The sequence below is a fragment of the Thunnus albacares genome, chromosome 13, assembly GCF_914725855.1.
Source record: "Thunnus albacares chromosome 13, fThuAlb1.1, whole genome shotgun sequence".
Taxonomy (NCBI): Eukaryota; Metazoa; Chordata; class Actinopteri; order Scombriformes; family Scombridae; genus Thunnus; species Thunnus albacares.
This window is the reverse complement of record NC_058118.1, coordinates 12,755,686-12,779,600: the sequence shown is the minus strand read 5'-3', so window position 1 is coordinate 12,779,600 and position 23,915 is coordinate 12,755,686. Positions and strand designations below refer to the sequence as shown.

The window sequence follows — 23,915 nt, the reverse complement described above, 5'->3', positions numbered from 1 at the left end:
AAATTACCTGAATGAGCGGTGATGTTTTTAAAATAGTTTTATGATTACATGAAAAAAAAACAATACTTTAAAATGTGAATATCTGTTCACATCAGATTGTTGTGAGTTATATGTTTCCTCGTTAAGTGCACAACCTTTCACACAAAGGAGTGACCTCCGTATCAAAAGGGATGCAGGTTGGTGTAAGATAAACACAGGTGAACTCACTTCACCCATCAATTTATTTGGAGAACAGAGGTTATACAGCAGGAAAGGCTGACAGGAATCAACCCGATCCCTATAGTTGCTCCTCCCCTCGCTCAGCCCCAGAGTCCACTCCACCTCTTTGGACTGTCCTGTCTGCTGGCAGGCGTCCAACACAAGTGTGTGGAAATGACACCGCCAGGGCGGCAGAGATTTTCCTTCATTTCTCTCCTTCCCGATCGCGGACTGGCTGACATTGGCTAGAAAGTGGAGCAGCTCGTCAGGGACAATCAATGCGAATCGATCGAGCTGTGCGGTTGAGGCTCCAGTGCAGTAAAATATCGCGGCAGCTGAAGAGAGAGAGAGAAAGAGAGAGAGAGAGAGAGAGAGAGAGAGAGAGAGAGAGAGAGAGGAGGGGGTGTTCTACCAACTCTGCCAGTAGCCAACCAACCTCCCTGTAAACAAATATGCTCTGACTCTCATAAACATGACACTCACTTAGTAAATACTTGAGTCCAAGGCCCACCAAATGCGTAATTACGCACGGGATTTGTGTTCCAAATAAAGATATCCATCTGAAATAAGATATGTGATATTTAGTCTAAAATTATTACAAATGATCATTTCAAATTTAGAATTAAATATCTTGAAATAAATCTGCCAGTGGGAAACAATGAGGCTTGTTTCCAAGTTATTGCACTTGTTAGGAGAATAAATGGCAACTAGTGAAAATTATATCATCAATTAAACATTTTTTAAACTGTAAAAAATAAGTTTTAATACCTGATTTGATACTAGAAAGACTCAACAACAAATAATAGAAGGTAACACACATTGTCCATATGAATTAAGTTATTTTGAATTGTCAATATTTATTTGGGAAAATGTTGCTGCTTGAAATTCATCATTAAAGATTGAGCATAAGAAATATAACTGATTCTGTCCTACCAGTAGAAGAAAATGTCTTCACGACTTCTACTTTCAATACTAAGCAATAATGTTCTCTTATCTATAATGTTTTCATTCCACCAGTCAGCATAAAAGAATGGGTGTCATTTATTAAAATGATCTCCATTTGGAAACTCACAGTTTCTCACAGTGTCACAGATATTGTTGAATTTCCAAAATGAAATCATCCCTAAGATATGTTTATACTCTGATATTTCTTAAGAGCTGTTCCTCTTCACTTGAGGAAGATGTGAGATGCTATTTACAATACAGGCTTTGTTTTATTATAGATGTTCCATTTGAGGCTGTTAAAGATTTCTTGAAATCCCTGGCAAGAACCAGGAAGTGACAGGCACAAATTAGTTAACAAGAACTCCGATGTGGGGAGTTGATTAAACAAATAATCAGCATCATTAGAGGATGAGTAACACATTTCAGTGGTTTTCATTTTAAATCCACAATGGATACTTCACTTCCTCATGTGAAAGTGGCTCAAAAACATAGCATATAGTCTTTTAGTAGTAGCCCAAATCTCATTGTAAACACACATCAGTTTAATGGGTTTCTTTTTTTTTGGTGACATATGGCGATCTAAAAATATATCCAATAATGTGCTTTCGCTCAGACCTCTTTCAGAGCAGCATCCTTTCAATGGTTAAAAGTCCTTGAAATTTCACAATACACATGCATCACTATTGTACTTGTGTGTATAGTTAAAGTACAGTAAGTGAGTCATAGAATATGGAGAAAAAACTAATAATAATAATCAACAGCTGTAAAACACTGTTCATGTCTATTTTTGTCTGAACATACATGACACCTGGACGGGATTTGATGGTCAATAAATTGTCATTAGAAATTGGCTTTACAATGATTGGGACATTTTAAGGAGGCCAGTGGTTGTGGTCAGCAGTGGACTGCTGAGCTGTGGCTTTAAGGTGAGTAAAGGGGACATTGTGCAGCAACAACAACAACAACAATGGAGGACATCGGTGGGGAAACAAGTCCAGCAAAGCAAAACAAGTTGCAGAAAAAACCCATTCAGAACCAGTTTCAAAAAGCTACTTTCAGTACTCCATGTCCCCTGTGTGTTCTCTGTCTGCTTTTTTCACACATGTGATGGTTTTTTTTTTTTAGGAAACTGACGCCTTAGATAACCTTTTAGAAAAACAGCTCACCAAAAAAGAGAAACAATTCAGGGTGTGAACTGGATCTAACAGCAATTCTAAGTGAGAGGTTGCAGAGAAATGAGTGATGTTCCAAACATGAGAATATTGAGATTTAAATGGTTTTCATTTCCATTAGCAAAAGACATTTTTGGGGGGAAATGAAACGCTGACCAGATTCCATTTTTTCTTCAACAAATCAGACAAAATGTTCATTTTGCACATATCTGCAAAAGTTTCTTTGACACTCAATTCAAGTTCAGTAGGATAATCCGATTGCCTTGTGGATAAATCATAGATAAGGTTACATGGGGGAAATTTAGGGGCATATGGTGGTCCTGGTTAAAATATGGCGTGAAACTGGGTACAATGACACTGTGACAGTGGTGTTAACACCTAGATTTACACTCTTCATACAGGAACTGTGTCTTTACTTTTACACTGTGTTGGTGCTTATCGTTGCCATTAAGTTGCATCATATGAACATAATTCATAGGAGGCAACCATGGCTAGAGTTGTAACTTTAGTATGAAAGCTGTCTGGGGTTGCTATAGCTGCTATAAAGATTGTCCTCCAGTGATTCAGAGCAGAGTTCATGATGTTACCCAGGGCTCTGGGTAACACCTTAAAACTTGTTCAACTCACTTAAAGGACAAGGCTGGAGATTTACTATATTTTTCTTATTGTCCACTAATCTCATGTGCAGAGCCAAACCAACAATGAACTCATCCTACTTACAAGTATTATGAGTGTATCCAAGGCCTGATATATCTTATTCCTCTGTGCTGTAGAGCTCCGTCATTGTCCAAAAACGTGGTTCCGTTTATATCACAGCTTGTGGTGCTATATATCACATCCTCTTGACTTTGTACTAATTTCTCAAAGAACTTCGGTACAAAGTCAAGAGGTTGTGTTATGTACAGGTAGCACAACAAGTTAACAAAGTTCTGTAAACAGAACTGTGTTCCCGGCCGTACAAGGAAATTCTCTCCTGAGAGTTACAGTTTTATTACTGTTATTACTCGTTGGAGCCGTTTCTAAACAAACTACAGAAGCCATTGCCCTCGGGGCGAAGGAACATGTCACCCAGTGCAGCAGTGTGGCTCAATTTTAATCATTTTTGGACAACAACAGAGGTCTACGGCACAGAGGTATACAATATATCAGACTCTGGATACACACACAATACCTGTAAGTAGGATCAGTTCATTGTTGGTTCGGCTCTACACATTTGTTGACAATAAGAAAAATATAGAAAATTGCCAGCCTTATCCTTTAAAACTCCCTTGCTCTATTTGGAGCATCAGGTTGCCCTTAACCCAGCTAATGCTGGATTTTACTTCCTCTTTTCAGAACTAGTTTATACCCAGTGTCACAACAGGCCAAAAAGATGATATGATATATTTCTTTTACATTTGAGTCTCTCTCTTTCTTTCAACATCTGTTATTGGTGACTCATTTTGGGGACACTGATCATAGAGTTTCACTTTTGTTTCATCCTTTTCTACATTCTCACTATGTTTCCACTCAGGGTATTAGACTATATATTATTTCACTGAAATGATGTAGTTATATGGAATGATGTAAAACGAACAGGAACAATTCTGACTCTCTAAAACTCACTCTAACCACATTCTTTTGCTCTTTTGTATGTGTCCTCCCTTTTGACCTTCTAAAGTCCTCTATCTCTGCTATGAAACGGAGGAATATTACATTGTAGTCTGCAATCGTCCATGTCTTTCACAGGTTGAAAAGAGGGTCAAAGAGAAAAAAAAAGCATGAGCGAGAAGGAGAGTCATGCATGGATAGATGGGTAGGAGGAAGCAGCAAGCTGTGACTCTTGGACATGTTCTGGTGGGTGCACTGAACCCCGGAGGCTGCAGCCACACTCAGCTCTTTGTTGTTTTCATTCTGCACAGGGAGGCAGGGTACTTTCCTGAGCTGGGGAGGAGGATTAGCATTGCATGGCCTCCATCCCCAGCTGCACACATGACCAGCACCGTAGGAAAGCCCCCGAAGACGGCCCAAAAAGAGGTACGTAAGGGATGAAGGCGAGACACGAATGCCGGCTTTCTCCAATACTGAGGAATGTTGCAAGCCCTGTAAACTGTCCAGATGATCACTGTAACACACTTTCAACATCCCCTTATTCTTAGAAGCTGGATTCTTGCTCTGCTACTCATTTCTACAGTGTCTCTTCCAGCTTTCACTTGTAGCAATGTTCTTTTTTCTCTCATTGTTCAGCTACACCACAAGCACTATCTATTTATCTCATATTTGACAATTTTACAGTCCAGCAAGATGGCTGCTGTGATTTAGCTGAATCATATGTTCCCCTTCAGTCCAGGGGAACTACTATTTATTCATAATAACAATATCACTGTAAAACGACCAAAAATTGCAATTAAAATTAAAGTTAAAATTAACCTAAGTGATACAAAAGCCAAACATGTGACATCTGTTGGCAACAAACAAGGTCGCTCTCCCCTATTGGCTGGTCTTTGATGCCAGATGATGTCACTTCCTATAAAATACCAGAGATCCCCTGTTACAAATGTTCCGACTGTTGCAGCAGAGTTTCTCAGTTGATTGTTTCTTTTCACAGTGAATGATGTGAATTGCTTTTTAGACGCAAGCAAGCATCAAAATGTTACTGAGAAAAAAAATTCCTGGACAAGAATGACTATTTATCTCAATAAAGTCACTAATCACTTGTGTCACAACAAACTCTTACACTGTCAGTTTTGAACAACCAGTGTAACCACTCCGCTACCTCAACTGGCTAAAGAACCTGCTTGACAAATAGTTGATAGCCAATCAAATAAGAGATATTATAATTTCGGATATATTTGCATGTGACTTGAGTTAAATTTGTGACTTGGCTTAAATTAGGCATCTAAAGCTACCTGCTTAATTGTACAAAAAGGTCACCATGTTTGAATTACCACTGCTGCAGTAAAGTGGACACCAAGACCTGCCTCCACCGCCAATGTGCCACCTCCCTGACCTCATCTTCCTTTTCACAGCAGTACACTGTATAAGCTATATGAACATCACACAACTTCATGCATTTGCACTGAATGTTAGCATTAGATGCTAATCAAAACTGCAGTGCAACAATACTCAAACGTTAGGCCTGCATTATTTTGTAACCTTAACATTAGGGTTTACGTAGCAAGGTGTTCCATAGTAACATTACATCCTGCTGAGAGGATTTAGGCAGATTACAATGACAAATTGTAAATACACTCTTATAAAAATAAGAAAAAAAATAGATTTAAAATAGACCTCTAGCCTGGTTCTGGACTCCTGAATGGCCACACACATCTTTGATTTCTCTCACCAAAATTACAATTCAGTCTAAAAGACTTTCACAAGCATTTCAAATTCTAGAAGTATGAGAATTAGATGCCAGTTCGCCATTGAAGCTACGCTGGAAAACAAACATATCAGGCGCAGTATACAGGCTACAAACTGCCCTGTAAAGGTCACTTCTATATCAACAACATGGTAAATTCAACAAGGACCTGATGAAAACTCTCTTGTGATAAAAGATACTCTCTCATGAATCATGTTTTATAATCAACAGAATCAAGGGCAGTGTCTAATCCGTGCCAACTATATTATGACTGCAGAACTACTCTAAAACTGTTTTATTTTTAATATTGTAATGTAAACAACTTCCATGAGTTTGTCTCCAGTCGGTGACGTGACCACTAATAAGCAATCCAGAGGCCATCACAAGACTTTATAAACATGTTAAAACAACTTTGCTAAGTTATTTGTGTATTTATGAACGTAATACTTTTAGAAATACTTTGTAAGTGCAAGGTAACTAAATTAATGAGATTAATTTGCTGTGACTTTCTGCCATTAAATAAAGCAAACTAAATCCAGATTAGCTAATCTGTAAGTGAGTAAGTCCTAATTAATTCTTAAAACAGGTTGTCGGGGCATGACATTTGATTAAGTAACAACTACTCAGACAATAGGCTGTCAGAGTACCATGAAAAGAAAGATTAATGTATTCATGTGCTAATATACTTGTGCATTGTTAGGATTCATGAGCCGAGATATTTTTGCTTGTGATGTAATTGAATCACACGCGACATGGCTCATGATTTAATTAATAGTTTGGGCTTGTTGACGTGACTGCAAGTAAATAACTATGAGTTAATTATGTGGGAACATACAGCTGGATAAGCTACAGCATATAATGTTGGAATTGGTCCTTTCTTCTGTTCACCATTTTCTCCTACCATTGTGCCAAGAGAGCATGCCAGTAAAAACAGTACTTAAAGGAGGGGTCGACAAATGTGGCTGCCAACAGGTAGACTTTTTTTTAAGTAAATTTCCTTTAAAATTTGGTACATGTGACAGTAAGCACTTCAGACTCCAAGAACATGACATTTTGTTTCACAATTAATGCAAGACTTGGCAGTTAGTGGGTTTTTTTGTCTATAATACATAATATAATATGATTATAAAGTATATTTTTGGTAATTTGGTCTCAAAACTGACACAAAATCCAGCTTAGTCTCACTCTACTTTCATCACCACTCTCTAGTTTATCTGTCCCAGCAATATTGGCAACTTCAAGGACATACCACATGCACCTAGGACAGGTATTGGACACTTTGCTATCAATTGAGTCCCTAAAGTGTTATGGATTTTGTGGTGTGTTTTCCCGTCCCACTGAACAGGCCTGCATCAGTCACGCCTTGTGTGAGCCTTGCAGCTTCAAACTGATGAGCAACGCTGGCTCCATTTCTAGAGAATTATTACTCATCCCGCCACTAATCACATACTCAGCCTCATCTGTCAGGGAGCAAATGCTTCTATTGTCTTGACTGACAGTATGAGGACAAATAAAAAAAAGAGGATGACAAAATCACATCAACAACTCTTTAGCATGTGCCACCGTATAAGCATGTCTTCTCAGATGAGCATGTCTCTCAATGTAAAGTAGCAAACACTGCCCCTCATGTAGTAGTACCAGCAGACCAGCTGTTGCTGCTGTTGCAGTAAAAATCAGGGTTAGGGCTCCATCTAGTGGCATGTTTTCACGTAAGCTGTCTAAGAAATTGCCTAAAGAAAAATGTAAATAAAGAAAGAAAATGTTAATTCAAACATATCAATCATATTTTAGTAATACTGCACTGAAAGCAAAAATAAAATCCAACTCTCAGTTGCTTAAGAAGTAAGTATTTACCCTGTACTACTTCTTAAGATCTCTAGACGTAATAGGTTATAGGGCAAATTCTTCAATGCTCTTCTCACATCCTGTTGATGAGCTTCTTTCTACTTTCTGTTTCAAAGGAGCTGATGTTTTGGTCACAAACGCAGCGAATGCAATGTGATCTTGTCAACTGACACTCTGCCGCAGCCAGAGATGGGCACCAACACTCTAAGATTCAAAATGTAATCAATCTGCAGAAATGAGGGGACATGAGCGATATCCACTTCTGGTTTCCAACAGTACAGATTCGACATGGCTTTCACATCCATCCATGCATTATGTTTTTGTAATCTAAACATCTTCAAGATATTGTTCTTATAGATTTGTGTATGGATTTAGTAACACAGCTTGGGTTTGAGAGTCAATTTAAAGTACTGTACTTGTTAAACTCACAGTTGAGCTCTTTTTTTCCTTTTTTTTTTTTTTTGCACTCATGTGAGTGTTTCTCAGTCTACCAAAAATCAAACCAGCTATCCTGCTGCTTCTTTGCTGATCACCTGGGGTGCCTTCGATGTGAGAACGTGCTTTCAGTTTGCATCTTTACTCTGGTTTAACAGTATGTCTCCTCCCAACATCATGCTTGAGATCTGTTAGGGTGTATTAAGTGTACCAACAGTACTTAATTGCACTTAATAGTACAAATTCCAACACAGCAGTATGTTGGCCTACAGTGAATTCACATCAGAATGTTACAAACAGCAACCAACACATCATTTTGAGCCATTAAACACATCTGAGAATTATTTGAAAAGGATGAAAAATTGCCTTCATTCACCGTTATTGTGAAGTTAGTACCACATTATTACCCGTACTGATGTTGGTAATTTTCTACTTGTTAGTTTGTCCCACACTGTTTTTGTTGCATGTGATCTGATCATGTGATAATAAGGTCATCAGTGTGTGATCCCTGTGTCACATGAGTGTTTAAGGACCAACTTAATAGGGTCAAATTCCTCAAAACACAATCAATGTGCAAGAATAAATAATAAATAAATCACATGGCTGAGGTCCAGATTAATAAAAGCGATAAAAATGTTACTTATTGCAAAAAGTCATCACCATGCAGAGTAAAGGACAAAGAAAACTAAGACCAGGATGAAAGTGAGAAGAAAGCCAAGAAAGCAATGTTACTAAAACAATGTTACTAATCAAAGCTGCTAACAAGAACTGCAGTGTGATCAAAGCTTTTATTGCCAGGAGTAATAATTAAAATGAAAAGTCAACAAGCATCACAAGCACTCAAACAAGTCATGCACATGTTCATCAGTTGTCATGACTGTTGCTGATAGTCGTGATAAATTTAATGATTATAAAGAAGTTGTTGGCCCCAATTATAACATTAACTCAGTTCCCAAGAACCACAACTCGAAGAGTAATCCCCTCATTCAGCCATAAAAATGAGGTAAGCAGTGAAGTTTATTAGCAATAAGCTAATGAAACATGTCCTTCAATATGAAAAAAAAAAAAATAGTCATGAAAGTTGAGATAAATTCAGGGGGAAAGTAAGTACAATATGCCACCAGTCTTTGACTTCTCCACATATTTTGTCCTCTGAGCCCACACACAGCGTTTGGCTTGTAACAGTGTTCATATACTGGAGAGCTGATGGAGTTTAAGAGAATGAAATAGGATGTGCAGAGTGTTATTAGCTGCTGACAAAAGAAACAAAATTGCTAAGATGCAACAGAATATTAGGCAATTTTGCTTTCGGATGCAGAAAATTACTAATTTTAAAAGGGAGATTATTACATGTAGCCCTAGTTCTGATAAATAGATTTATGTGTAGTGCCTTAACAAATCTGTGCACCACTCCTGATGTGCAGCAACCTTGTGAGTTCTTTCTTTTAACTGCTGTATGTATCCATGTAAATGTATGTATAAAATGCATTATAAACATACGTATGTTATACTAATGTGTTATAATCTGCTTCTAGCACTGTATAATCATAGTTATAAGCACATAAGCAGCATTTTTCTAATGACTTATACGGTCAAGTATCATAATACTTCATACTGTAATTGTTGATCACTCGCTGACATTTTTTGCAAGGATCCTAGTGTATTATAATTCTCATAGTTGTAATACATTATAATCATTTTATAATGCATTATAATCACTATTATAATACATTACAAGCTGGTTATAAGTCACTATAAGTGGTCATTGTTTGCTTTAAGTAAAATGAAAAAAAATCATTAAATCTATGCGAGAACAACACAAAACGCTGTAAAATTAATTGATTTGTTTAACAGGTCATAACAGACAATGAACCGAGTTCTCCCAATTTGACAAAACTTTTTCATGATGAACAACTGAATAATGGACATTTACATTTCACTACTGTAATGTTTCTCTAAAAAACTCACTCTAAGGACACAGTTGATTCAAATTATGGATAATAACTGAAACAATTTCTACTTTACCTGTAGCTGTATATTTCATTTTTATGTAAATGTTTGATCAATGATTATAATGCATTATAAAATGATTATGATATATTACAACCATGAGAATTACCCTTGCAAAAAAAATGTCAGTGAGTGACCAGCAGTTATGAAGTATTATGATACTCGACCTCATAAGTCAATATAAAATGCTTTATAATGTGTTATGATTGTTGTTATTAAGCATTATGAATACTTATGAGTGCTTATAACTATAATTATACAGTGCTATAAGCAGATTATAATGCATTATAAGTATGTTTACAATGCATTATCGACATGGGCGTCATAGAAAGTGTTAACTCTTCTTCTTATAAAGACAATAAAGATAAGAGTGTCTGTGACATGAAATAATCTCATTGAAAATGCAATTAGTGTATATCATAAAAATTCAAATAATAGAGGCTATTTCTGTAAAAATGTAAGGTGCAGAGGGTAAATGTCGCCTCTACTGATGGTCTGTAGGAACTGCAACAGGGAAAGCTCTCTCTCTCTCTCCCTCTCTTTCTCTCTCTCTCTCTCTCTCTCTCTCTCTCTCTCTCTCTGGGTATATTTGCCGACATATATTAATTTACTACAAACTCTGGATCTTCTAAGTGAAAAAATCATTACCCAAAATGCAATATGAGGTTTGACTTTTAATATTTTTCCAGGTTTTGGGTTGTGTTTAACATCCTATAAATTCTTACTCATGTGACCATATACAATACATGCTATACCAATTTTGACTTGATTTGTCAAATTAATATGATGTTAGAGAACATTATTAATTTGTTAAAATAAAAACAAATTAAGTATTGTGGCTATTTTTTGTGTAGAAGATCTGCAGATCAAATTGTGTGCTGGGTCACTGTCTGTGGAAGAACAAGGTAGAGCTGTGTCTGCCTCACGGTGGGCTGAATGAAGAGCAAGGTGGGGCCAGTCTGGCAACTGCCTTACAGTCTAAAATCAGGGATTAGAAATCATTTTTTAATAGATACAGTATTTATAGATTGTAAATGATCATAAATAGCCAATTTATGTCTCTTAATTCCATTGTTTATGTCATTTCTGAACACTAAACCACATAGATTTAATTAACCTTTAAAGTAATTAGCCTTTAAAAATCTTGTAAATTCAAGTTTGAATATATTTTGATCTAGATAAACTTAATTTTCAGCAACTGATGCAAATTTAACTTGTCTGTGGCAGAAACCAATAGATCAGTCACATCATTAAAGCTCTAAATTTCGAAAGAATCGAAAATGATTTCTTGAATAAATTGTGCTAGATTTTTTAATTTAGTTTCCATAGACCAAGTGAAATGTCTCGAAATGTCTCCTCTAATCTATATCACTTATTTGAACCAATAAAGCAACTAGCCTGCGCTCTTATATTCGGACGTACTAAAATTTCGAGAATACCGAAACATGGCGTGCCGTGCGTGCGTGGGGGCAACCCCGTCTCAGCCTCCATCTGATGGCAGCATCAGGCAGTCCCGTGAAACATTTGCGTGGGAGTTCCCTCCACCGCCATGTCGGGATAGTGCACATATCTCTCTCTCTCTCTGTCTCTCTCTCTCTCACACTCTCTCTCTCTCTGTCTCTCTCTCCGCGCATCCTCCCCCACATTAACCAGCTTAGCACAGCAGCAGCAGCAGCAGCTCCCTCCTGCAGCATCCAGCAGCATCCATCCCTGCCTGGGGAGCAGCAGTCCTTTACCCGGCGCAGCACCGACGCACGGAGGGGGCGCATCATCCAAGTGATGCCACACAGCATCAGCCGCATTTCGACAACAAATACTGAGAGTTCATCCTAAAAGGAGGGAGAGAAAACGCTTCAGCCTCGAAGACAGCAACTGCCCATGAAGATGTCTAACGCTGACATCGTCTTAAACGCCACCGATCGGGTGGTGAAATGTAAGTTAGCCTACATTTTGCATTTGGTTATGGATGGAGGTATTACATAACATCTCAAGTGTTTGGCTCCTTGTGGTTTGGCCTTTATTTTTCCTGTCGTGCATTGATGGCGAAGATGCGGCCATCAAGTTGTGTTCATGGTGATGGTAGTGGGCTTTGATGTTGACAAACAATCCGGGTTTCTTTGCTGCACAGCCCACACGAAGAACGGGCATAACGTGTATAGCAGCAGCCCGGCTGTACCAGGAGATATGGGGTATTTTTTTTAAACTGCATTAATTTATTTATGTTTCAGTCTTTGCTGTCATGATTTGACTGTTTTATGGCTTTGGCTCGGGAGGGCATGAGAGCAAGAGAGGGGGAAAAAACAGCTGAATTGCCGGGCTTGTGGTAGAAGCTGGGGCAGTGATGCAGCAGGATTTCACAGGCTTTGACAGGGCCAGGGGAAGAGGAAGAGGGCATGAAATTGACATTTAATGTGGTATATTTTGCCAGGAGTGAGTCATGTTTTAACTTGATGAGAAAAGGTCTATAAGGAATCCCAAAAGACGCATATTCAGTAGATTCAGTAGACTGCTCTGTCAGAGAATTACTGAGGATACAACTCGGATCAATGGAGGATGATGAAGTGCTCACAGTTGTGCCATAACTCATTTAGCCCTGCTCATTTTGAACATGGATCAACTCACAGTCAGCACTGTGCCTGAAATATATTCAGTGTATTATTGCAATGGCTGAGCAGCTCAGTCAGCATCAACAACTTTGTCCTTTAGGCTGCAGAGTTGTAGAAACAAGGAGTAATGTGCACAGTGAGATGCACTTATATCACAATGACTGCAGGCACAACACTATATGTACATTATAAGCTGTTACAATTGGATGAGCTTTATTTAATGGTTATACTCACTAGTGTGGACCCTTGAAAAACAAACTATATCCTCCAAAAATCAGCCAGGTCCTGCCAGAAGCACCTTGTTTATCTTTTTTTAAGCTTATTTTTTAATGGAGCTGTACATCAATGTGACATAATGAACAAAAGGCATCATTACTGAATGGTTTCCGATCATAAACTGATATTGAACATACAACAAACATTTTATCATACTGCTGCTGACACATTTCATTATATTTGCCCTTTCAGCAGATGATTCATCTACAAGAACACTTCAATTTATTGTTTTATTAAAACATACCTCATTCCTTCCTGTAATGCATCTAATTGAGCTGAGCTGTTTATCCATTATCCCATAATGGGATGATAATCAATGGATATCTGAGAACGTACAGTAGTTGATCTCAAACAACATTGTTATTTGTTGTTGTATGTTTGAGCAAGAATCCACGATCCAGATTAAAGTATTGTTTCTTTGGCAAAGCTTTCCGACAACCAGACATTCAAACATATGCTAAACAAAGGTTTGTGTCAACACACGCAGCACATCCAAGAATTGTGACTCATTTCTTTTGCTTTTGTAATATGATCATGTAACGTTTCAGATTTGGAAACAGTTTCTCAAATCATTTTTTTCTGTTTGAGCAAAGTCATGTGTATTTAAGTTCATTACTGGCCTCAGGTTATGTAACTTAGAAACCTTTGCTAAATAGATTAATCTATAACTTAGTTGTCTGCCATTTTTTCCAAAAGATATGCAAATCAAAGGTAGTTAAATATCTGAAACTTAAATGAACAGGGCAACCCAATATTTCATTTTCAAACACCCCGCACTTTTCTACAAATTCATCATCATTTCACCAAACTCTTATTTGTCTTGTTGCTCATTGTTGTCATACCACAGATCAACATGTACATTCAAACATATGAATATTCCTTTTGTCACTTTTATCTGTTCTCCTATTCTTGTATTTCACTTTGAAGACATAGTAAAAGGCAAGTTTTTTTCCCAATGCCCAAAAGGCTGGAAAGTGGAAGAAAAAAAAAGATGACAGAAAATGAGTCACGCATCCTTCAGGTGATTAAAGGAAGCTATCGAGACGCTGGTGATTTTGATGAGTTGAGACTGACATTTCTCACAGTTCTTGTACAGTATGTGGTGCATGTAGCAAACTGCTGATACTACAAGCTATTCCAAGTTATTTTTATCCCTACATCTCTAACAGAAACTGCAGCAAATTTCTCACTGGGTCTCTTTTCTCTTATACATTTTAACCTGACAGAACATACCTAAAGAAACACAATAACTGCTGGTCTCTGCAGTTTGTTTTCAACTGCACTGTCACCGCTGTGCTGTAGGCATCAAGAGGCAGATTCAGGTCAGTTATTTCAGGGATGAGGCCTTTAGTACACCTGTGTCTTACTTTATTGCAATGCACAGCACCTTAGCATATACATTTCTTCATATTAGTGAAACTACTACTTAAAATATTAACTTTGACTTTATGAATATTTGCACTTCACAGTCAGAGTCTGTCAGAGAGTATCAGAGTCCTCTTATTTAAAAAAATGCATGATGTAAATCTGTAACAGTTTGATCCATTGTTTGAGGTTATAAAAACAGTATATTTATATAAGTATGCAACAATATGACAGACATTGCACTCAGACATAATATGTCTTGACTTGTAACAAACTCAAATATTCACTCCAGCTTTCACTCGCAAACATGCAACTTGGTTCCAGCTACACTCATTGTCATGAATTGTTTATTAATGGTTATGACACAGCAATTGTCAGGTTTTGGCTAAAGAGATCTGCTTTCAGCTACACGTTCAACAATAGGCAGGAGGTCCGTAGTCCCTCAAACATCACAGAAAGCACTTGTGTCTGTGTATGTTAACTGGACCTCTTATAAATTCACACAGTCTACTTATTCCAGATCATAGACTGTAAGAAATAATGGACAGAGCCACCGTGATGTCACCCACTGGTTTTGTAGTCCCGTTTTGAAGCCTCGAGTTTGCATTTTGACTGTCACCATCTTGGATCTTTGGAGCCAGAAGTGACCATATTTGGACAAGAGGATGGAGCTGACCCTAACGCTAGCTGCTAGCTGCTAGCTGCTGGCTTGGTTAGCATGGTGCATTTATAGTCTATGATTAACGGTGATAATGCTAATGCTAATTTTCGCTAGCAAAAAACAGGCTTAAAACCATTAAAGCAAAATATACTTACCGAAAAAAACTGAACATCCAACTCTTTAGCGGGTCTTTAAGTACAACCAAACGCTGAACAAAACTTTTTTAGGCCACCAAAATGTTACAATTAACTTTCATGAACCGATGACACACTGAAATAGCGATGGCTACACTATACACTGAATATGAATATAGGGATAGCCGTGGTAGTGACATGCCTGTGACGGCACCCCCCATCACTCAAAGAAAAACTTTAAACCTTCATAAAATTTAAATGGGTGAGTTATATAAAATTTCACCCCTCGTACAGTTGTCATGAACAGAGAAATTAGCTATAGAGACGAAAACCATTTTTTGTACCAGAATGTAAACATGTTTATTTCTGCTGTAAAGTTGGACATTGTAGCATGGGGGTCTAAGGGGATTGACTCGCTTTTGGAGCCAGCTTCAAGTGGCCATTCAAGGAACTGCAGTTTTTGGCACTTCCATGTTGGCTTCATTTTTCAGCCCTGTAGGTTGCCACTTGGTCCAGATGAAGCCATCCAGCGTTTCCTGACTGAACCCAGGGCTGCTCATTAGCAACACAAACCTAACTGGACACATTCTTTATTTTCGAGCTTGCAGATTGGACAAACCAGAAACGATGTTTTGGCACAAAAAGGCAGACAGTACAGTCTGAACCTCATCCTGAGACTCCTCAATACAGTCTAACAAATTTGACATGTCTACTGTATGAGCATTTCCCACAGCATCTATGTGAACCTCCAATGCAAATTGCAGTTTCCCGTGGCGGCATTGGCTGCACTCCAACAGTCAGCTGCTGCTGCTGCTGTTGCCCGGCAACGTACAGTATTTCATAGTTCAACTCTGCTTGGGTGCTGAGCAGAAGTCAGCTTTTCATCCCTCCAACATACATGTATATCACTGTGCTTGTCTGTGCATACATATGTGTGTGTCTATGAAATGTATTGTTGAAGATAATTTGTTAAGTATCTGGGTTATTTTTTTTTGGATTTCTTTGTTATTAGTGGGCTTAATCCTTTGTTGCTCCGTTCCAGCTAAAAAAAAGCTAAGTATAATGTCCTTTTCAAAGCATCTGCTTGTGGCTCCATTACAGTTCATTCTACCATTAAAAAGGTGCCGTCAGTTTGCAAAAAAAAAAGTATTGTGTGCTAAAGACCAGTTCCAGGGTGATTTGGGTTTCTGTATCACATTTATCTTTTGGTAAATGGCAAATACCTTCCAGTTCTGGCTGTTTTAGGATACTTTTCAATTAGTGTTGTTATATCTGTCTTTGGTTTTATGCAAAGTTACATTGTCATGCAATCAGGCTGTCACTGCACTGTTTATATTAAAGAATCAGAGAAATCACATTGCAAATTCATCAGTGCACAATGACATTAACCGAACTAAAACTTGAGAGAACTTGAGTGGTGACTGTGCAGAGTTTGTACTAGCTGCTAATGTGTCAAAACACACATCGCCATCACAGATACACACTGCACACTGTGAAAATTTTTACTCCTATCTCGCTGGGGCTCGCCTCATTTTCCCTGGAGCAGCGACTTTGAGATTTCTCCAGTCAAGCATTCATTATTAAAGAGCATGTTGATCATGTTCAGTTTAAGCCTGAGCTTTGATATTCTTCCTTTGTCTTCTCCTCGTTTGGCACTGCTTCAAGTGCCCCTGTTTGCAATGCGTTGCACAAATCTGGCACCCTTACTCCTGAAAATACTACGGTTTGTGTCTTGTGTACATTTGTACACAGTGTGAGTCAAGGTATTCTAAGGATTTTTGCAACTGGAGTTCATGTTCGTCTGACTTATTTTTCTTTTCATCTGAATTATTTACAGCTCCGACACATAGAAGGAGTTTTCTGTGTTAAGCCAGATGATCTATAGATTAACGTCAATACACGGACCCTGAAAGCTCATGGTCACAGCACAGCACATAGAGATCAGCGCCAGATCTAATAAATAACCTTTGCTGCCACAGAAGTAATGATCTGTGGTTGGATTTCACAGTTTCCCAGGCAGTCTGTTGGGTAGGTGACTGGTACATTTTAATGGCCACATGCTTCAGCAATCCAGGGAGAGTGCAGGATGACTAGAGCGCTTAGATGTTAGCTGAGTTTTATCCAGCACTCAGAAAAAATACTTAGCAAGTAACCACACATCTGTACTGCAATAACTGTTATTAACTGACAGTTTTTTGTGTTAATCTATTCCAGTTACTGATCTTTGCCAGCAGGGCAAAGGAGGCTTTTCTTTTCTGTCCTTTGCATTGTCAGTTTGCACTATTAATGCTATATTCAGTATAATTTATATCTAATAATACACACTGAAACATGATTTGCATCTCTGACCCAGCCTTTGAAAAGAATCCTCAATTGATTTGTAAATATAAACATCTATGAAGCATAATGATGTCTGACATAATTCTAAATGATTTAATATAATTCTCTTTACTGTTTAACTCAGGCAGTGCCTTCTCCCACTTTATTGTCCCCCTGCATATTAAGGCCAAAGCTGTGTTTGTGAAAATGGTTTTCATACTAAAGATGCACATATCCTGTAAGTCAACAAAGATGGATGCAGCAGCAGCAGAAGCAGCACAATAATGCCTGCAGGCGAAACATGGATGAGGTTTTCTCAAATAGGATTTCTGCATGAATTCCTTGATGGTCTTCTCTCTGTATCATTCTTGAGGGGTGTTTGTCACTATTCTCTCACAACAGAGGCATCCACAATAGTTACTTTGATGCCCCCTCTGCTTAAATCTCCATGTGTCTGTGCTCTGTCCTCAGCTGTCCCCTTCCCCCTGAGCCACCGTCTTACAATGAAGGAAGTGTTTGACTGCGAAGGGAAACCTCGTGTGGATCTCCTAAAGGCCCACCTGACCAAGGAGGGCCGTGTAGAGGAAGCTGTGGCACTTCGTATCATCAATGAGGGAGCAGCTATCCTGCGTCAGGAGAAAACTATATTGGACATCGAGGCGCCAGTCACAGGTACTAAACCTTTTAGAGACATTTGCTGGTCAGCTGCAGGACACCACACCAGGAGCTTGTTATGATACTGAATTATACTGAGAGGTGTTTCTAATATTTTCTCCCCCACAAACGGCTTAAGTGTCTGGTCCATAGATATGTGACATTTTCTTACTTTTTGTTTTTTTGTTCTTTATTGGATTGCTGACAGTTTGGACATTGCAGTTATATGGTATGCATCTTAACCGCTCAGCCACTAGGACGCCCTGACATTGTCTTACCGTTTGATGATGAGAGTAGTTTATGTATTTATGTATCCTAAATAAAGTGACCAGAGAGGCTGTATTTCTGACGTCTTTGTACCATATTAGCCTGTATGTAGTTTGAGATCTTCGGGCAGAGGTCTTTTATCTGTTCCAGAGGCCCGGCTGAAATCTAAAGGGGTCAAAGCATTTGCAGTCAGGGCCCCGAGGCTCTGGAACAACCTGCCCAAGGAAATGAGGTTGGCTGAGTCAACAATATTTGTCTGTCTTTTATTTCCGTTTTTTAATTGTGTTTTGTATTTGTATTTACACTACCGGAATTGGTTTTATCTATTTGATCATAAAATCTAATTATTTTTTTGAATTTGTTTACTTTAATTTGCTGCCTTTTGTGAAGCATTTTGTAACTTGTACTTATTACACTAATTGCATTAATTAATTGCTTGATAAATATACATAGATTATATATTGTATATTATAATGTTACATTTAAAGCTAACAAAAAAGAAAGGGATAAAATCTGAGAGTAATTACATGAGCATGATGCCTTCAAATGCATGTACTCTGTGTAAGACGATTGAGGAACATCCAGACCTGTGACAGCCTGGCATCCCGTCAGGGTGTTGTGCTCGGAGAGGTTTCAGACTGCGAATTTTATTGTTGAACAGACACAGAAAATAGTCTGTTGCTATAGTTGAAGTCACAACAGTTCAGTACAGTACATATCAGCACATAATTATCCCAGTGTGCTGTTGAGGAAAGTGATTTCTTTACTAACCTTCTCCATCTTTCAGAAGTGTCTTAGCTCAAATGTTTCAGGGTTAGCATTAGCAAAACATAATTAATTGCACCAAACAGCAGACAGACAACATTAGCAAGTATTTGGTGAGGAAGGCTAATGACCCAGATATCTTTCTCAGAAGCTGATGAAAACCAAAAAGAGCTAAAAGAAGCATGAATATTGGCAATAATATGTCAGACTGTGGGTTTTTCGGCTTGTTGTGGAGTTCTTCTGCCCCTAAATGCCCCCTAAACACTGTCTTCTTCACTTGCAATTAAAAAAGATTTATTGGGAACACAGTTTCGGTACAGAGACCATCATAAGGTTATTTAAATGAAATAAACCTGATGAAGGTCTGTGTACCGAAGCGGTGTACCCAATAAATCTTTTTTAATTGCAAGTGCAGAAGACAGTGTGCCGGAGTTCTTTGTTCTTCTTTTCCAGGTGGAAGCACAACGTGCTTCACAGAGTGTGAGCTATCAAAGAATTCACAGCCACAAAAACTATGTGGACAGTGTACAAGATAAAACTATTAGACTTAAGTAAACACAATTAAAACAAATGCATAAATAATACATGTGAGTTAAAAACCATTAAGAAAGTAGGAATAAAAAAATATATAATGAAGACCAGCAACCAACCAGTAAAAAAATAATAAGACATGTGAAAAACCATTAAAAAAGGCGCAGCAACGAAAGAATGTTTTCAGTTTAGTTTTAAAAGACGATAGCATTGGAGCACACCTAACATGACTGGGTAGGATGTTCCAGCGGCTTGGAGCATAAAAGCTAAAAGCAGTTTTTCCAGTTTTTGTGAAGACCTGAGGTATAACCAGATGGCCTGTTCCAGATAACCTGAGGGGTCTAACTGGTTCATAGCTCACAAGCATGTCAGAGAGATATGGGGGTGCCAGACCATGTAGGGCCTTAAAAACCAGTGTTAAAATTTTAAAATTAATTCTAAAAAATCCTGGAAGCCAGTGTAATGACCTCAGCACAAGTGTTATATGGTCGTATTTCCTTTTCTATCAGCTGCATTCTGGAGTACCTGCAGTTGATAGAGATGCTTTTTAGGTATTCATGTGAGCCAACTGGAAACAAAAGCATGGACAAGTTTTTCAGCATTCTCCTGGGATAAAAAGCTCCTTTCCTTTGTGATATTTCTTAAATGATAAAATCCAGTTGTAATTATGCTGCTAATGTGGCTCTGGAAAGGGAGGTCAGTGTCAAGGATGACGCCAAGGTTTCTGACCTGTGTGACACTTTCCAGAGACAGTTATGACAATTTAAAAGAGATTTCCTGTCTGTTAGCCTTTGCCCCGATAACAAGGATTTCTGTCTTGTCAAAGTTTAACTGTAAGAAATTACTAGACATCCAGTTATCAGTATCCTTGATACATTCTGATAGTGTGTTAATAGGGCTCAGGTTATTGGGGGACAGGGAAATATATATAGTTGCATGTCATCAGCATAATTATGGTAACACACATTGTGTGTCTTGATAAGCTGATAATGTTAGACTAATGTAACATTTAAATCTGTGGGTTTATGCTCCTCATTGTTAGAAAATTGACTCTGTTTCCATGTAACTAAGCAGGATAGTAGAAGCCTACTCAAGGCCAAGTCAAGTCAATCTTTTTTATATTGCACCAAATCACAACAGAAGTTATTTCAGGGTACTTTCACATAGAGCAGGTGTAGACTGTAATCCTTATTATACAGAGACCCAACATTCCCCCATGAGCAAGCACTTGGCGACAGCGGTGAGGAAAAACTCCTTTAACAGGAAGAAACCCTCAAGAAGAACCAGGCTCTAGGTGGGCAGCCATCTGCCTTGACCGGTTGGGTTGAGAGAAAAACAGGGAGGGAGGGGGGAGAGAGACACAGAGAAGCACAGCAACAACAATAATAATGATAACAGCAATAATAATAATAGAAAAATGACTAATAATAATAGCAGCAGCGGTGGGGAACACGCTGAGCAGCTGGCGGTCTTGCAATTTGAAGGTCGCCTGCAAGACGAGAAAGCAAAAAACTACGGGGAAGATGCCAAGTTAGTAACATGCATTAATGATACATGAATGTGTACAGTTGGAGAGGGGGAGGAGGAGAGAGGAGCTCAGTGTATAATGGGGAGTCTAGGCCTATAGCAGCAAAACTAGGGGCAGGTCCAACTAAAGCCTGGGTTGGCCCTGGCTATAAGCTTTATCAAAAAGGAAAGTTTTAAGCCTACTCTTAAATGTAGAGAGGGTGTCTGCACCCTGGACCGAATCTGAAAGATGGTTCCACAGGAGAGGAGCCTGATAGCCGAAGGCTCTGCCTCCCATCCTTCTTTTGGAGCCTCTAGGAACCACAAGTAAGCCTGATTCTGGGAGCACAGCTTTCTAGTGGGATAAGAGGGTACTAAGAGCTAAATTCTATTTTGGATTTTATAGGGAGCCAGTGCAGAGAAGCTAAAATGGGAGAAGTATGATCTCTTTTTCTAGTTTTTGTCAGTACACGTGCAGCTGCATTCTGGACCAGCTGGAGAGTTTTTAGAGACTTGTTGGGACAGCCTGATAATGAGACATATATTGCTACTTATAATATTAGCCAACGATAAATCTATGGCTGTTTTTTTTTGTGTGTTTATAGTAACATTTCTGTAGAGAAGAACCTAGAGGAGAAGATGATAACAGTGGGAAAAGACGCATAAGAATTAAGAGTGAGTGAGCAGATGTGGGCTGACAATGCTACTGTTTGTACCTGCAGTACAAAAATGAACACCTGACCTGAACACACGCTGAGATGAAACACAGATAAGAGAGGAATCTACATGAATCTCAATTCTAAGAGCAGAAAACTGTCACTTTCAGGAAGAATCATCATTATCTTGTCATATGAGTAAAATATATTAAAAAATATATATAACAATATTACAGGTACACTGTATCTATCTTTTCACATCCTCTCACCAAAGACCAAATCATTGCTTTTTTTGTGCTTTTTGAGTAGTGTAGACTACTGCATTGGTTTAACTCTTAGGCATTATTGTTCTTTCTTCTTGCACAAAATCAACTGCATTCTGGCTCAATATAATCCTGATCAACTCAAATATGAGTAAAGCAGCAGTTTGAACAATAGCAGGTGGATCAGGGTTTTAAAATGTCTAGTTGTTAAGTTACAGAAAGGGTGTAACATCTTTATTTTAAACCAGCAACATAAATAAAGGTAAAAGGTATCAAGGGAAAAGAAAAATCTGAATTGCTAAAATCTCACAGCATCCGTACATGTCGGCAAGTAACATTGTTTTTACCTGTCAGTCTTTCCCTCTGATCAACCTGCAGTGTGTCCTAGTTATGTTCTAAACTGAACATACCTGAACCAGACACTAAATTATTTTTATCCTGTGTATTAGTTTCCCATCAAGAGAAATAATCAAGAGAATGTTTTCCCCTCAGGCTCACTTTATTGCATCTTTAAAGCCTGAACAGAATATATTTATCCAACTACTGTTTAAATAAATAAACCTATGAATTCAGATTAAAAATAACAAACTAAAAGGTGCTGGTAGGGCTCAACTAGAGCTGCAACGATTAGTTATTTATTCGATTAGTCAATCATCAGAAAATTAATTGACAACTATTTTGATAATCAATCTGTCATTTTTCAAGTAAAAATGCCACATTATATGGTTCCAGCTTTTCAAATGTGAGGATTTGCTGTTTTTCCTCGTTATATGTGACAGTTCATTGAAAATCTTAATATTTTAGACTGTTAGTCAGACAAAACAAGTAAACTGAAGACATCACTGTGGTCTCCAAGACACTGAGAATACCATTTTTTCACTATTTTTAACAATTAATAGAGTAAACAATTAATCAACTAACAGAGAAAATAATTGGCAGATTAAAGAAAATAGTCGTTAGTTGCAGCCCTAGGCTCAACACTTTATTGGTATTGTGTGCAATGCTTTTCTATCTAAGTGTTAAAAACTGTCAAGTACTGAAAGTCGGCATCAAATGCCTGGTCAGACTTATTCTTTGATCATATATTTTCGGATCTGAATCAAGATTTTGCCTATTTAAAACTATTTTATTTAGCTGTTTTATGGCTGCTTTTGTTTCAACAACATTTAAGCTAATGTGAAAACTTTAGCTTCATTTGTTAAATGAATAAAAGGGTTTTATAGAAAACCAAATTCATATTTCTCAAAACTGAACATTTCTCAGTGTACTTGCTATCGGTACTGAAACTCAGGTATCAAAAAATAGGTACTAGACACTTTGGTATCTATGCCCAAGAGAAGAATGGGCTTTGTGTAGTGCAATTCCGAATGAGTCTTAATATTCAAGCATTTGCTCAAGTCACACTTTTGCTTTCTTTTACATATTTGTGAAATCCTATAAATCCTCTGCATTATTTGCACACTCATGTCCCATTTACTTAAGCATGTCATTCAGCTTCACCTGAAACTGTGTGCCATTAAATATACATGGAATTATGCAGATAATTAGCAATCCATCAGCTTAATTGTCTTCCTTAAAAGCAAATGCAGTGTTTAACCGAAACATAGGTGGCAAATGGATGAAATGCACATTGACTTCAGGAGAAGTCCCAGGCTCCTTGTCTTGACTTGTGTAAGGAAAATGGAGGCTTTATGTATTAAGCATGAAATATGGATGATGAGCTGAGTATTGTGTATGGGTATTTGTGAGTGTGGAGGTCTGTTTTGTATCTTCGTGAGCTCGAGCTGTGTTTTAATATCTCTGCAGCTGTGTGTTTGTGTGTGTGTATTCATATATTATGAGGCATTTATGCACTCGCAAATCTTAACTTGCATGGATGTGTTACATGGTCGTTGGTGTGTGTGCGCGCATGTATGCGCGCGTGTGTGTGTGTTTGATTGCTTTAGTCACACAAGCAGTCTCCCACT

General features: G+C 38.1%; 1 protein-coding gene across 1 annotated transcript in view; it reads left to right on the top strand.

The window, feature by feature from the left end:
* The first annotated feature begins 11,443 nt into the window (after nt 1-11,443).
* Nucleotides 11,444-23,915, top strand: part of ppp3ca (protein phosphatase 3, catalytic subunit, alpha isozyme) — a 32,935-nt gene continuing 20,463 nt past the window's right edge. The window contains exons 1-2 of the mRNA XM_044371556.1: nt 11,444-11,878; nt 17,778-17,978. Of these exons, the coding sequence (XP_044227491.1) occupies nt 11,824-11,878; nt 17,778-17,978 (256 nt within the window). The 5' untranslated portion in view covers nt 11,444-11,823. The remainder of the gene's footprint in view (nt 11,879-17,777; nt 17,979-23,915) is intronic.